General features: G+C 46.9%; 1 protein-coding gene across 1 annotated transcript in view; it reads right to left on the bottom strand.

The window, feature by feature from the left end:
* Positions 1-12,559, bottom strand: part of mybbp1a (MYB binding protein (P160) 1a) — a 124,999-nt gene that overhangs the window by 51,147 nt on the left and 61,293 nt on the right. Inside the window, exon 9 of the mRNA XM_078226028.1 lies at positions 1,457-1,746. Coding sequence (XP_078082154.1) covers positions 1,457-1,746 — 290 coding nt within the window. The remainder of the gene's footprint in view (positions 1-1,456; positions 1,747-12,559) is intronic.

Genomic DNA, 12,559 nt, shown 5'->3' with positions numbered 1-12,559 from the left:
ATGAACTTATTTCTGCTATTGTAGTCGGGACTATGACACCTTACAACCTCACCATCTGCTCTTCTTTCTGGATATGGAGGTGCCGGTGTTGGACTGGGGTGGGCACAGTGAGAAGTCTCACAACACCAGGTTAAAGTCCAACAGGTTTATTTGTTATCACGAGATTTCAGAGCACTGCTCCTTCATCAGGTGAGTCACTGGATGAGGGAGCAGTGCTCTGAAAGCTCGTGATTCCAAATAAACCAGTTGGACTTTAACCTGGTGTTGTGAGACTTCTTTCCTGGTACACCCACCTCACCCATTCCATTCCAAACACAAAGTGCTGGAAGATCCATCAGCATCTGTGAAGGGGATGGACAGTTCAATGTTTAACCCTACGCCGTAACTGCTAAAACAATTTTCTCTTCAGTTTTTACTCCCATCCCTCGAGACTGAGCTCAAACTCGGATCCACCCATTCAGGAGTTTCATCCTGGACCGGGAATGGAGATTAAGACAAGTGAAGTCTGGGATCGAACTCCACCCTAACAGACTATGGACACAGTTTTCTGACTGCCATCAGCAGGTATGAAGCCAAGGTGGGTAAATAGAATCACTGTACAGATTGACCAGATGGCAGATAGACTGAGTTCCACATGGCCTCCTAGGTTAGGTGTTCCTGTGTCAGGTCCTAACACAGTAACTTGATAAAGAATAAAGTAACCTCCCCAGGATCCTGAAAAAATGTGTTAAGTTATTGAAACTCTGAATCAGTTAATACACACAATCCCTTCATACATAGAATTGCAATTGGGTTTTCGCCCCTTGCTGGTCGACAAGAGGGGGTCTGAGAAACAGCCTTTTCACTCAAGAAGGTGGTGAGAATCTGGAACGCACTGCTTGGGAAGGTGGGAAAGGCCGAAACCTTACAAACTTGAAAAAATATTTGGATGAGCACTTGAAAAATCATAATATTCGAGCATATGGGACAAGTGCGGGAAAATGGGATTGGTGAGACTTTAGTGGTAGTTGGCAGTGCAGACTCGATGGGCCGAAGGGCCTATATGAACTCTATGACTCTAAGTGAAGTACAACACAAAGCATCTTTAAAGTAATGAAATGCCCCCAAAGTACTTTTCAGGAGCATTATAAAACAAAATATGAAACAGAACCACATACGGAGGTATATCACATGACCAAAAGCTTGGTCAAAGAGGATGGTTTTAAGGAGTGTCTTAAAGGAAGAAGGCAAAGAGGGTTAGGCAAAGCTTAAAGCCCAAACAATTGAAGGTGTGGCCAATAGTTGAGTGATCAAAATCAGGGATGAACAACAGGCCAGAATTAGAAGCTAAAAAGTATTTTCTTAGCTCACAGGCCTCCTTGTCAGCAGTGGGTCCGGCTCCCTGATCATCTAGTGCCACCTCCTGTTTCACAGTGGTATAACAGCATGGCTAATTGAACTTTGCTGTACAACTCACGTGCTAGCTTGCTCCTTGGATTCCATCTGCCGTTTGGTGCTGAAATCTATGCAGGCCTCAAAGTTTGGACTGACGAACATGTTTTTTAACCAACTGACATAATCCAACAAAACCGAGGGCTGCAGGTGACGGACAACTTTCCAATAGCTGGGAATCACAGGGTAACCATTGTTACTGAGACACGTAAACTTGGTTATCACGGTAAATTGTTTCTCTGCATCCTGGGTGCTTTCAAGAAACGAGTCAACATACGCCTCCATTTCTGATGAGAACTTGAACTTGCCTGGGAGCTAAAAAAAAAATGTTTCAATTAATGACCTTCAGCAGGATTAGCAATAGGGTAACCCTGCTCCCTCTGCTGCTACTTGACTTAACATAACACGGCATTACATTATGGAACACACACGCACACACCTTTTAACACAGGAGACATTCCCAAGGTGTTTCACAGCAGCATCATCTGGAAGATATGAACACTGAGCAATTAAAGATGATACTGGGGCAGGTGCCTAAAAAAATCTAACCAAAGAGGGAAATTTAACAGGAGCATATTCAAGCTGAAGACGCTTGGGGAATGAATTCCAGAGATTAAGGGTGTAGGCAGCTGAAGGCCAATGGTGTGAAGAAGTGACAGATACGCAAGAAGCTGGAATAGCAGGAACACAGTCATCTTACTGGGTTGTATGGCTGGAGAGGTGTTCAGAGACAGGGAGGAGAGAGACCCGAGAGATTTCAATGCAAGGATAAGAATTTTAAATTCAAGGCTTTGCTGTACTGGGAACCAATATAGACCGGTGTACACAGGGATAATTATTGAATGGGTCTTGTTGAAAGTGAGAATAATTTTTTGTCTGAGCTCAAGTTTATGGAGGGTGCATGATAAGAGGCCAGACAAGAGACAGTTGTTATCTGAACTGATGGAAGAATCTCAATTGAAATGTTCACCCATCTCATCATGTTCCCTATCTTTCCAACTTTCATTTCAATTGTTTGACCTTATTTTAAAGATTGTTGTGAAAAGAGGGGGGGGGGGGGGGAGAGGAGAGAGAGAGAGAGAGAGAGAGAGAGAGAGAGAGAGCTATAATTGGCGCATCCAGTGCCACCTGCAGACAAGCTGTCATTCCAACTCTCTCTCCACCAGGCTGTGCAGCTAAATCTTTGGATGATCAGGGAAGGAACCTAATGCCTTAGATCTTCATCGAGGGGAGCTTTTCCAACTCTGAAACCCTGCACTTAATCCTCTTCAAATCTAAGGAAATGGCAGAATTCTGACCTTGCTCTCATTTACACAAATATTCAAAATGCTCAGTCCAGTAAAGACAAAGCAGCAGTGAAAGGGTTAATGCAACTGACAGGTCAGATAGATAGCAGTAACCACAAGTTCAGTTAAGACAGACCTCCACACGGAAACAAAATGGATACGACTTCCTGGGGTTTCATCTAATTAAAAGGTCAGCTAGTTTAGCCCAAAAGGTGCTTCTTCCACAAGTAGAAGCCTCCCTCAGCAGGGTGTTTTTCTCTTTCACAGGATGTGGACATCGCTGGCTAGGCCAGCATTTATTGCCCATCCCTAGTTGCCCTCAAGAAAATGGTCGTGAGCCATCTTGAACTGCTGCAGTCCATGAGGTGTAGGTACACCCACGCTGCTGTTAGGGTTCCAGGATTTTGACCCAGCAATGGTAAAATATTTCCAAGTCAGGATGGTGTGCAACTTGGGGGGGTGGGGGGGACCTTGCAGGTGGTGGTGCTCCCATGTGTCTGCTGTCCTTGCTCCACTAAGAGGTATAGATTGCGGGTTTGGAAGGTGTTGTTGAAGCGGCGCTGCTGAGTTGCTGCAATGCATCTTGTAGATGATGCACACTGCTGCCACTGTGCAGTGGTGGAGGAAGTGAATGTTTAAAGGTGGTAGATGAGGTGCCAATCAAGTGGGCTGCTTTATCCAGGATGGGTCAAGCTTCTTGAGTGATGTTGGAGCTGCACTCATCCAGGCAAGTGGAGAGTACCCCAGCACTTTCCTGACTTGTGCCTTGTAGATGGTGGACAGGCTTTGGGGAGTCAGATGGTTCCCAGCCTCTGACTTGCTCCTGTAGTCACAATATTTACACAGCTGGTCCAGTTCAGTGTCTAGTCAATGGCAACCTGCCAGGTAAGCATTTCTCACACATATCCAGCAAGACAACTGTTGTAAAATGGTGGGTTAGCAGCAAGTGATCAAAGAATCCATAGTCATCCCAGAACAAAACTCATTTTAAATTCTGCACCATTTTCTGAGGCTGTGCTGCCAAATTGTCCATTTAGCCACCAACAATGCTAAATGGGACCCGACTGAAAATTAAATTCAGCCTTTATGCTCTAATCACTTCCCCACAGATTTATGCTCCCCTTGATACGTTAAGTGATAACTTTGGTCCTGGCACAGCAGTAACCCCAATCCAGAAACATGAAGGTTATAATCTAAACTGGCACTTCAGTTCGGCGCTGAGGGACTGCTGCACTGTCGAAGGAGCAGAACTTTAGAAGAGAAGTTAAATTGAGGCTTTGCCTGCCTTCTCGATCCTACACCACTATTTAAAAAGTTCTTCCAGGTGTCCAGGACAATCTTGATCTCCCAGCCAATATCACAAACAAATGATCTGGTCATTATTTAACTGTTGTTGTGGGAGCTTGTTTTGCACATTGTGTCTGCTGTGTTTCCCAAATTACAACATTCAAAAATACTTAACTGGCTGCAGTGTTGCTTTTGGACATCCTGAGGTCAAGAAAGGTACTTTTAAATATACAAGTTTATTTGTTCAAAATTCTGTCTGCGCCCACATACCCCACTGATTAGTAAGGGAACAACTTGAATACTGAACAGCGAGAGAAATGCAATAGATATAACCTTGCAAGATAGATGCACCTCATTTTAATGTAGTTGGGCCGAAGAGTTGAGGAAAGTGTGCAGAGGTGGAGCACAGTGGGAAATGCAGAGTTGATGAGGGGAGCAGGCAGCAGAATACAGTGCGAGAGAGTGAGGCACTTTGAAAAGGAAAGGAACAATACAGTGAGTGGGTATGCAGGCAACAGGGCACATTGGCAGATGGGTTCAGGTGCCCTTTGGGTAGATACACTACAACAGTACACAGGAGGCAAGTACAGAAATTAAAGGCTGTGTTGGCTGCCAATGCTGGGCAGGCGTAGTTGAATGTGGCAATCTTTTAGAGTGGGCCAGCAGGAGCCAGGACTAAAAATGGCACCGCTCAAATGATCACAGTGGTCTTTACTGTCAAGCTGTTTAAATTTGCATCCACCAGGGAGCAGAGATTCGTGGTGCTGTAGCTAACTGCTCTCGTACACAAAACAAGCTAATATCTCAGCTGAATCGCCTAGCTATCTGACTGCATTATTAAATAAGCTTTGTTAAAGCCAGCAGCTAAATACTGCATGTACTCTTTCCAATGAGGGAGTGCTGCTCGGGCTGCAGTGGAGAGTGACAGTTGGTGTCTCAGTGAGGGAGTGTTGCTCGGGCTGCAGTGGAGAGTGACAGTTGGTGTCTCAGTGAGGGAGTGCTGCTCGGGCTGCAGTGGAGAGTGACAGTTGGTGTCTCAGTGAGGGAGTGCTGCTCGGGCTGCAGTAGAGTGTGACAGTTGGTGTCTCAGTGTGGGAGTGCTGCTCGGGCTGCAGTGGAGAGTGACAGTTGGTGTCTCAGTGTGGGAGTGCTGCTCGGGCTGCAGTGGAGAGTGACAGTTGGTGTCTCAGTGAGGGAGTGCTGCTCGGGCTGCAGTAGAGTGTGACAGTTGGGGAAGTGTGGGGAAGTTGTTTTTTTTTTTCTTGCTGGTAATGGCTTCAGGGATGGCAGTTCAGGCAGTATGCTGCATCTCCTGTGGGATGTATGTGGTGAGGAAATCCAGTAGTGTTTCAGGAGATTTTAGTTGTAAGAAGTGCATTAGATTGCAGCTTCTGGAGGAGCGTGTAAAGGAGCTGGAGGGGGAGGTAGAGGAACTCCGCATAATTCGGGAGGCGGAGGTGGAAGTTGATAGGAGTTATAGAGAAATAGTAACTCCTAGAAATGAGGCTTGGGTCAATGCCAGGAGGAGGGGTAAGAAGCAATCGGGAAGACAATCCCCTGGGGCGGTTCCCCTCCATAATAGGTTTTCGGTGCTGGAGGCTACAGTTGAGGAGGAATCAACTGAGCATAGAGAGCAGATCTCTGGGGGTGAGCCGAGTGAGAAAGCTCAGGTGGTTAGGGGCTGTAAAAGACTGGGCCTTGTGATTGGGGACTCCACAATTAAGGGGACAGATAGGAGGGTCGGAACTAAAGGTAGGGACTCAGGGTTGGTGTGTTGCCTACCAGGGGCTGGGGTCCGGGATGTGTCTGACAGGGTATTCAGGATTCTTAGGGGGGAGGGAGATAAACCACAAGTTATTGTACATGTGGGGACACACGACATAGGGAGGATAGGGGAAGGGGATATTAGGCAGGGATTTATGGAGTTGGGGTGGAAACTAAAGGCCAAGACTGACAGAGTGGTTATCTCTGGACTCTTGCCTGTACCACGGGATAGTTTAGAGAGGAATAGGGAGAGGGAAGGTTTGAATTCATGGCTGAGGGGATGGTGCAGGAGGGAGGGGTTCAGGTACTTAAGCAATTGGGGCTCGTACTGGGGAAGGTGTGACCTCTATGAGAAGGATGGTCTACACCTTAATCAGAAGGGGACCAATATCCTGGGGGGTAAATTTGCTAAGGCCATGCAAGGAGGTTTAAACTGATTCGGGGGGGGGGGGAGGGATCCTGAGTAGTGGGGCTAAAAGTGAGGGATGCATGGATGGGGACTGCAATGCACGGCATTGCAGAGGTGGGGTGGAGCAGGGTTTGAAATGTGTATACTTCAATGCCAGGAGTATTCGCAATAAAGTGGGTGAACTTGCAGCGTGGATCAGTACCTGGGACTTCGATGTTGTGGCTATTTCAGAGACATGGATAGAGCAGGGGCAGGAATGGATGCTGCAGGTCCCGGGGTTCAAATGTTTTAGTCGAAGTAGGGAAGGAGGTAGAAGAGGGGGAGGGGTAGCATTATTGGTCAGAGATTGTATCACAGTGTCAGAGAGGAGGTTTGATGAGGACTTATCTGTTGAGGTAGTATGGGCGGAGATTAGAAATAGGAGAGGAGAGGTCACCCTGTTGGGAGTCTTTTATAGACCTCCTAAAAGTTCTAGAGAGGTTGAGGAAAGGATTGCGGAGTCAATCCTGCTTAGGAGTGAAAGTAATAGGGCAATTGTTATGGGGGATTTTAACTTGACTAATATTGACTGGAATTGTTATAGCTCTAGCTCGTTAGAGGGGTCAGTTTTTGTTCAAAGCGTGCAGGAAGGTTTTTTGACTCAGTATGTAGACAGGCCAACTAGAGGTGAGGCTATATTGGATCTGGTGCTGGGAAATGAGCCAGACCAGGTGCTAGACTTGGAAGCTGGTGTGCATTTTGGTGATAGTGACCACAATTCGGTTACGTTCACCTTAGTGATGGAAAGGGATAGGCATGAACCTCGGGCCAGTGGTTTTAGCTGGGGGAAGGGTAATTATGAGGCTATTAGGAGAGAATTAGGAAACATAGGTTGGACTAGGAGATTACAGGGACTGGGAACGTCCGACATGTGGAGTTTTTTCAAGGAGCAGCTACTGCGAGTCTGTGATAGGTATGTCCCTGTCAGGCAAGGAGGAATTGGTAGGGCTAGGGAACCGTGGTGCACCAAAAAAGTTTCTTTGTTGGTTAAAAAGAAAAAGGAGGCTTATGTTCGGATGAGACGTGAGCACTCGGGTAGTGCACTAGAAAGCTTTAGATTGGCTAAGAGGGAGTTGAAGAGCGAGCTTAGAAGGGCTAAAAGGGGACATGAGAAGACTTTGGCGGATAGGGTTAAAGAGAATCCTAAGGCGTTCTATAGGTATGTCAAGAACAGAAGGTTGGTTAGGGCAAGTTTAGGGCCAGTTATAGATGGCAGAGGGAAGTTATGTGTGGAACCGGAGGAGATTGGTGAAGCATTGAACCAATATTTCTCTTCGGTGTTCACGCAAGGGGACATGAATATAGCTGAGGAGGACACTGGGTTGCAAGGGAGTAGAATAGACAGTATTACAGTTGATAAGGAGGATGTGCAGGATATTCTGGAGGGTCTGAAAATAGATAAATCCCCTGGTCCGGATGGGAATTATCCAAGGATTCTCTGGGAGGCAAGAGAAGTGATTGCAGAGCCTCTGGCTCTGATCTTCAGGTCGTCGTTGGCCTCTGGTATAGTACCAGAAGATTGGAGGTTAGCGAATGTTGTCCCATTGTTTAAGAAGGGGAACAGAGACTTCCCCGGGAATTATAGACCGGTGAGTCTCACTTCTGTTGTCGGCAAGATGTTGGAAAAAATTATAAGGGATAGGATTTATAGTTATTTGGAGAGTAATGAATTGATAGGTGATAGTCAGCATGGTTTTGTGGCAGGTAGGTCGTGCCTTACTAACCTTATTGAGTTTTTTGAGAAAGTGACCAAGGAGGTGGATGGGGGCAAGGCAGTGGACGTGGTATATATGGATTTTAGTAAGGCGTTTGATAAGGTTCACCATGGTAGGCTTCTGCAGAAAATGCAGATGTATGGGATTGGGGGTGATCTAGGAAATTGGATCAGGAATTGGCTAGCGGATAGGAAACAGAGGGTGGTGGTTGATAGTAAATATTCATCATGGAGTGCGGTTACAAGTGGTGTACCTCAGGGATCTGTTTTGGGGCCACTGCTGTTTGTAATATTTATTAATGATCTGGATGAGGGTATAGTTGGGTGGATTAGCAAATTTGCTGATGACACCAAAGTCGGTGGTGTGGTAGACAGTGAGGAAGGGTGTCGTAGTTTGCAGGAAGACTTAGACAGGTTGCAAAGTTGGGCCGAGAGGTGGCGGATGGAGTTTAATGCGGAGAAGTGTGAGGTAATTCACTTTGGTAGGAATAACAGATGTGTTGAGTATAGGGCTAACGGGAGGACTTTGAATAGTGTGGAGGAGCAGAGGGATCTAGGTGTATGTGTGCATAGATCCCTGAAAGTTGGGAATCAAGTAGATAAGGTTGTTAAGAAGGCATATGGTGTCTTGGCGTTTATTGGTAGGGGGATTGAATTTAGGAGTCGTAGCGTTATGTTGCAACTGTACACAACTCTGGTGCGGCCGCACTTGGAGTACTGTGTGCAGTTCTGGTCCCCACATTACAGGAAGGATGTGGAGGCTTTGGAGAGGGTGCAGAGGAGGTTTACCAGGATGTTGCCTGGTATGGAGGGGAGATCCTATGAGGAGAGGCTGAGGGATTTGGGATTGTTTTCGCTGGAAAGGCGGCGGCTAAGAGGGGATCTTATTGAAACATATAAGATGATTAGAGGTTTAGATAGGGTGGATAGTGATAGCCTTTTTCCTCTGATGGAGAAATCCAGCACGAGGGGGCATGGCTTTAAATTGAGGGGGGGTAGTTATAGAACCGATGTCAGGGGTAGGTTCTTTACCCAGAGGGTGGTGAGGGATTGGAATGCCCTGCCAGCATCAGTAGTAAATGCGCCTAGTTTGGGGGCGTTTAAGAGATCCGTAGATAGGTTCATGGACGAAAAGAAATTGGTTTAGGTTGGAGGGTCACAGTTTTTTTTTTTAACTGGTCGGTGCAACATCGTGGGCCGAAGGGCCTGTTCTGCGCTGTAATGTTCTATGTTCTATGTTCTAATGTAGAGAAATTAAGACACTAATGAATAGATTGACATGTTGAAATAAAATACTGGGAATTAAATCATTGCAGAAATTGGAAAAGGGTTTCATAACTGTTATCGAATGTAATATGAGAGTTTTATGCTTTGCTAATAGTTTTTGCAATGTAAGCAGAGGGACCACTGGGAACTCAGCATCTCCTGTAGGAGGGAGCCACTTCAACCCACAAAGCCATCGCCTGACCGCTGTCACAAACCTGAAAAAAAAAGTGCTCAAGGGACAGGGAGGAACCATTCACTGTTGTGCTGGCAGGCTGGTCAGAGGAATGATGGTCATTGCCATTCCGTGCACGCATGGCACAAGGCACAGTGGGACGGCACAGTGGTTAGCACTGCTGTCTCACAGCACCAGGGACCCGGAATCAATTCCGGCTTGCGTAATTGTCTGTATGGAGTTTGCACTTTCTCCGTGTCTGCGTGGGTTTCCTCCCACAGTCCAAGGATGTGAGAGTAGGTGGATTGGCCATGCTAAATTGCTCCTTAGCATCAGGGGGACTAGCTAGGATAAACTCATGGGATGATGGGGGTACAGCCTAGGTGGGATTGTGGTCGGTGCAGACTCGATGGGCCGAATGGTCTCCTTCTGCACTGTAGGATTCTATGATTCTGGGGCACATGGCATATGTGGCAAACTGGATGGAAACCTCCCATTAGAAAGCTGAACTTGGGACAAACGAGACCATTTTCCCCAATCAGAAAATTCAAGCCGTTAAAGCTTTTTTGAATGATTGTCTGGCCATTCAATCTTTGCAAGCCTCATCCTACCGATCCAGTGCTGTGCTGCACTGAAAGCCATGCCATCGTTACCTCTCCAGCCAGTTATTCTAATTGCCCCAGTCTGGCTTCCCACCTTCCACCCTCTATATACTTCAGATCATCAAAATCTCCGCTGCCTGCATCCTCACTCTTACCAAGTGTCAGTTATCCATCACCCCACGTTCACTGACTTACACCCAGTCCAGCAACGTCTTGCATTTAAAATCTCTCCTCCTCGAATTCTGATCAACCCATAACCATGCCGCTTCCTATCTCGGTAGCCTCATCTAGTTCTACAGCCTTCTGAAAAATCTGCGCTCCTCCAGTTCTGGTTATGTGTGTGTCCCCTAATGTTCTTCATCCTTCCATTGGTGACCATGACTTCAGTTGTCTAATGTCCAAGCTCTGGAATTTTCTCCCTAAACCAGCAGTGTGTTGGAATAGTCAAATCCACAGACATGAAGGAGGGTCATGATGAGTCAAGACAGGAGCGATGTAACATAGACTCAGAATCTCTACTGTGTAAAAGGAGGCCATTCGGCCCATTGAACTTGCATCATCAACAAGCCCACCCAGGCCCTGCCCCCATAATCCCATGTATTTACCCTGCTCGTTCCCCCATGACACTAAGGGGCAATTTACCATAGCCAACCCACCTAAACTGCAAATCTTTGGACTGTGGGAGGAAACTGGAGCACCCGGAGGAAACGCACGCAGACACGGGAAGAATGTGAAAACTCCACACAGACAGTGACCCGAGTCCAGAATTGAACCCGGGTCTCTGGCGCTGTGAAACAGCAGTGCTAACCACTGTGCCACCGTGTTACGGAGATGGAAATGGGTGATCTTAAATATGTGGTTGGAAGCTTGTCTCGGGGTCAAATATGACACCAAGGTTCTGTGGTTCAGCCTCACACAGCTACCAATGAGAGAGAGAGAAAGAGAGAGAGAGAGAAAGAGAGCCAATGGCTCGGAAACGGTAATGGAGGTTGAAGACAACAGCTTTGGTCTCCCTCATATTTAATTTCTGCTCACCCACTGCCAGGTGTTCAACAAGTAGAGTGACAAACAAATGCGTTTTTAAAAATTCATTTGTGGGACATGGGCGTCGCTGGCTGACCAACATTTATTGCCCATCCCTAGTTACCCTTGAGAAGGTGGTGGTGAGCCTCCTTCTTGAATCGCTGCAGTCTACGTGCTGTGGGTTCACCCACAACGCCGTCAGGGAGGAAATTCCAGGATTTTGACCCAGCGACTGTGAAGGAACAGCGATATATTTCCAAGTCAGGACAGTGAGTGGCTCGGAGGGGAACTTGGAGGTGGTGGTGTTCCCATGTTTCTGCTGCCCATGTACATCTGGATGCAAGTGGTCGTGGGTTTGGAAAGTGCTTCCAGGAAAGAAAGACACCAGTGAGTTTTAAAATATTTTGTTCTGGGGGCAGTGGGCAGGGGAGGGAAACTCTGAACTTGAACACAAGGCACTCCCCTGGGATTCTTTTAAAGAAAAGGAACTTTTAAGAAAAGGAAGCCAGTTTGGGGGAGGGGGGGCATTTTCTTTCAGACAAGGTAGATTCCTAGTAAAGCTCTCTGACAGTTCTGCTGTGTGTCAATCGAGGCAACTGTCCCTTTACATTGTTACACCTCAAACCACACTCTGACCACACTGGAGAAGCAGTTTCAGCAAGCGGATCTCATTGGTTAAACAATTGCTCGTACAGCAATTGGATCAGCACCTGTGGATGGCTCGATAGCTCATGTCTCAGGCCACAGGCGGTCAGTGAATTAACAGTGCAGATCGCAGGCTGAGGCAAGAGCTTGCAGAGATACTGCAAAAACCCACATTTCAGCGAGAGTCAGAGAGGAAATAAAAAGATAGCTGGCCTCTGCTCATTTCCACAAAGGTCATTGAAAAGCTTCGCAAAGTCACTGCGTCGAAACAGTAACTGCACCACAATACATGTGCTGACAGGTGAATCCTCCTCCAAACCACCCACCCACCCACCTCCCCATCCACCCCCTCTCCACCAACTCTTTCCTTCCAAGTTTTCTTAATGATTTTTCCAATTTATAAATCAGTTCCTCTGAACTTTCCCAGCGTTCCTCAATCTCCAAATAAACCATCTTGGCAACCGCACTGAAATAGGAACTGTATTCCCTTCCTCAGAGTTCCAAAATAACACAACTCCCCAGATCGAAGAGTCATCCACACTTGAAACATTGGCTCTATTCTCTCCCAACAGATGGTGTCAGCCCTGCTGAGATTTTCCAGCATTTTCTCTTTCAGATTCCAGCACCCGCAGTATTTTGCTTTTATCCTCACATCACCTCATTTTTTTTAAAATAATGGCATGGTGGCACAGTTTAACACTGCTGCCTCACAGCTCCAGTGACCTGGGTTCAATTCTGGCCTTGGGTCACTGTCCGTGTGGAGTTTGCACATTCTCCCCGTGTCTGCGTGGGGTTGGGTTTCCTCCGGTTTCTTCCCACAGTCCAAAGATGTGTAGGTTAGGACATGTAAACGTACGGTGCTACAGGAATAGGGCTGGGGATACTCTATTGGTGCAGATCGATGGGCCGGATGGCCTCTTT

The sequence above is a fragment of the Mustelus asterias genome, chromosome 12, assembly GCF_964213995.1.
Source record: "Mustelus asterias chromosome 12, sMusAst1.hap1.1, whole genome shotgun sequence".
In the NCBI taxonomy this organism is placed as follows: Eukaryota; Metazoa; Chordata; class Chondrichthyes; order Carcharhiniformes; family Triakidae; genus Mustelus; species Mustelus asterias.
Note: the sequence above shows the minus strand (reverse complement) of the source record. Positions and strands in the feature narration are given on the sequence as shown.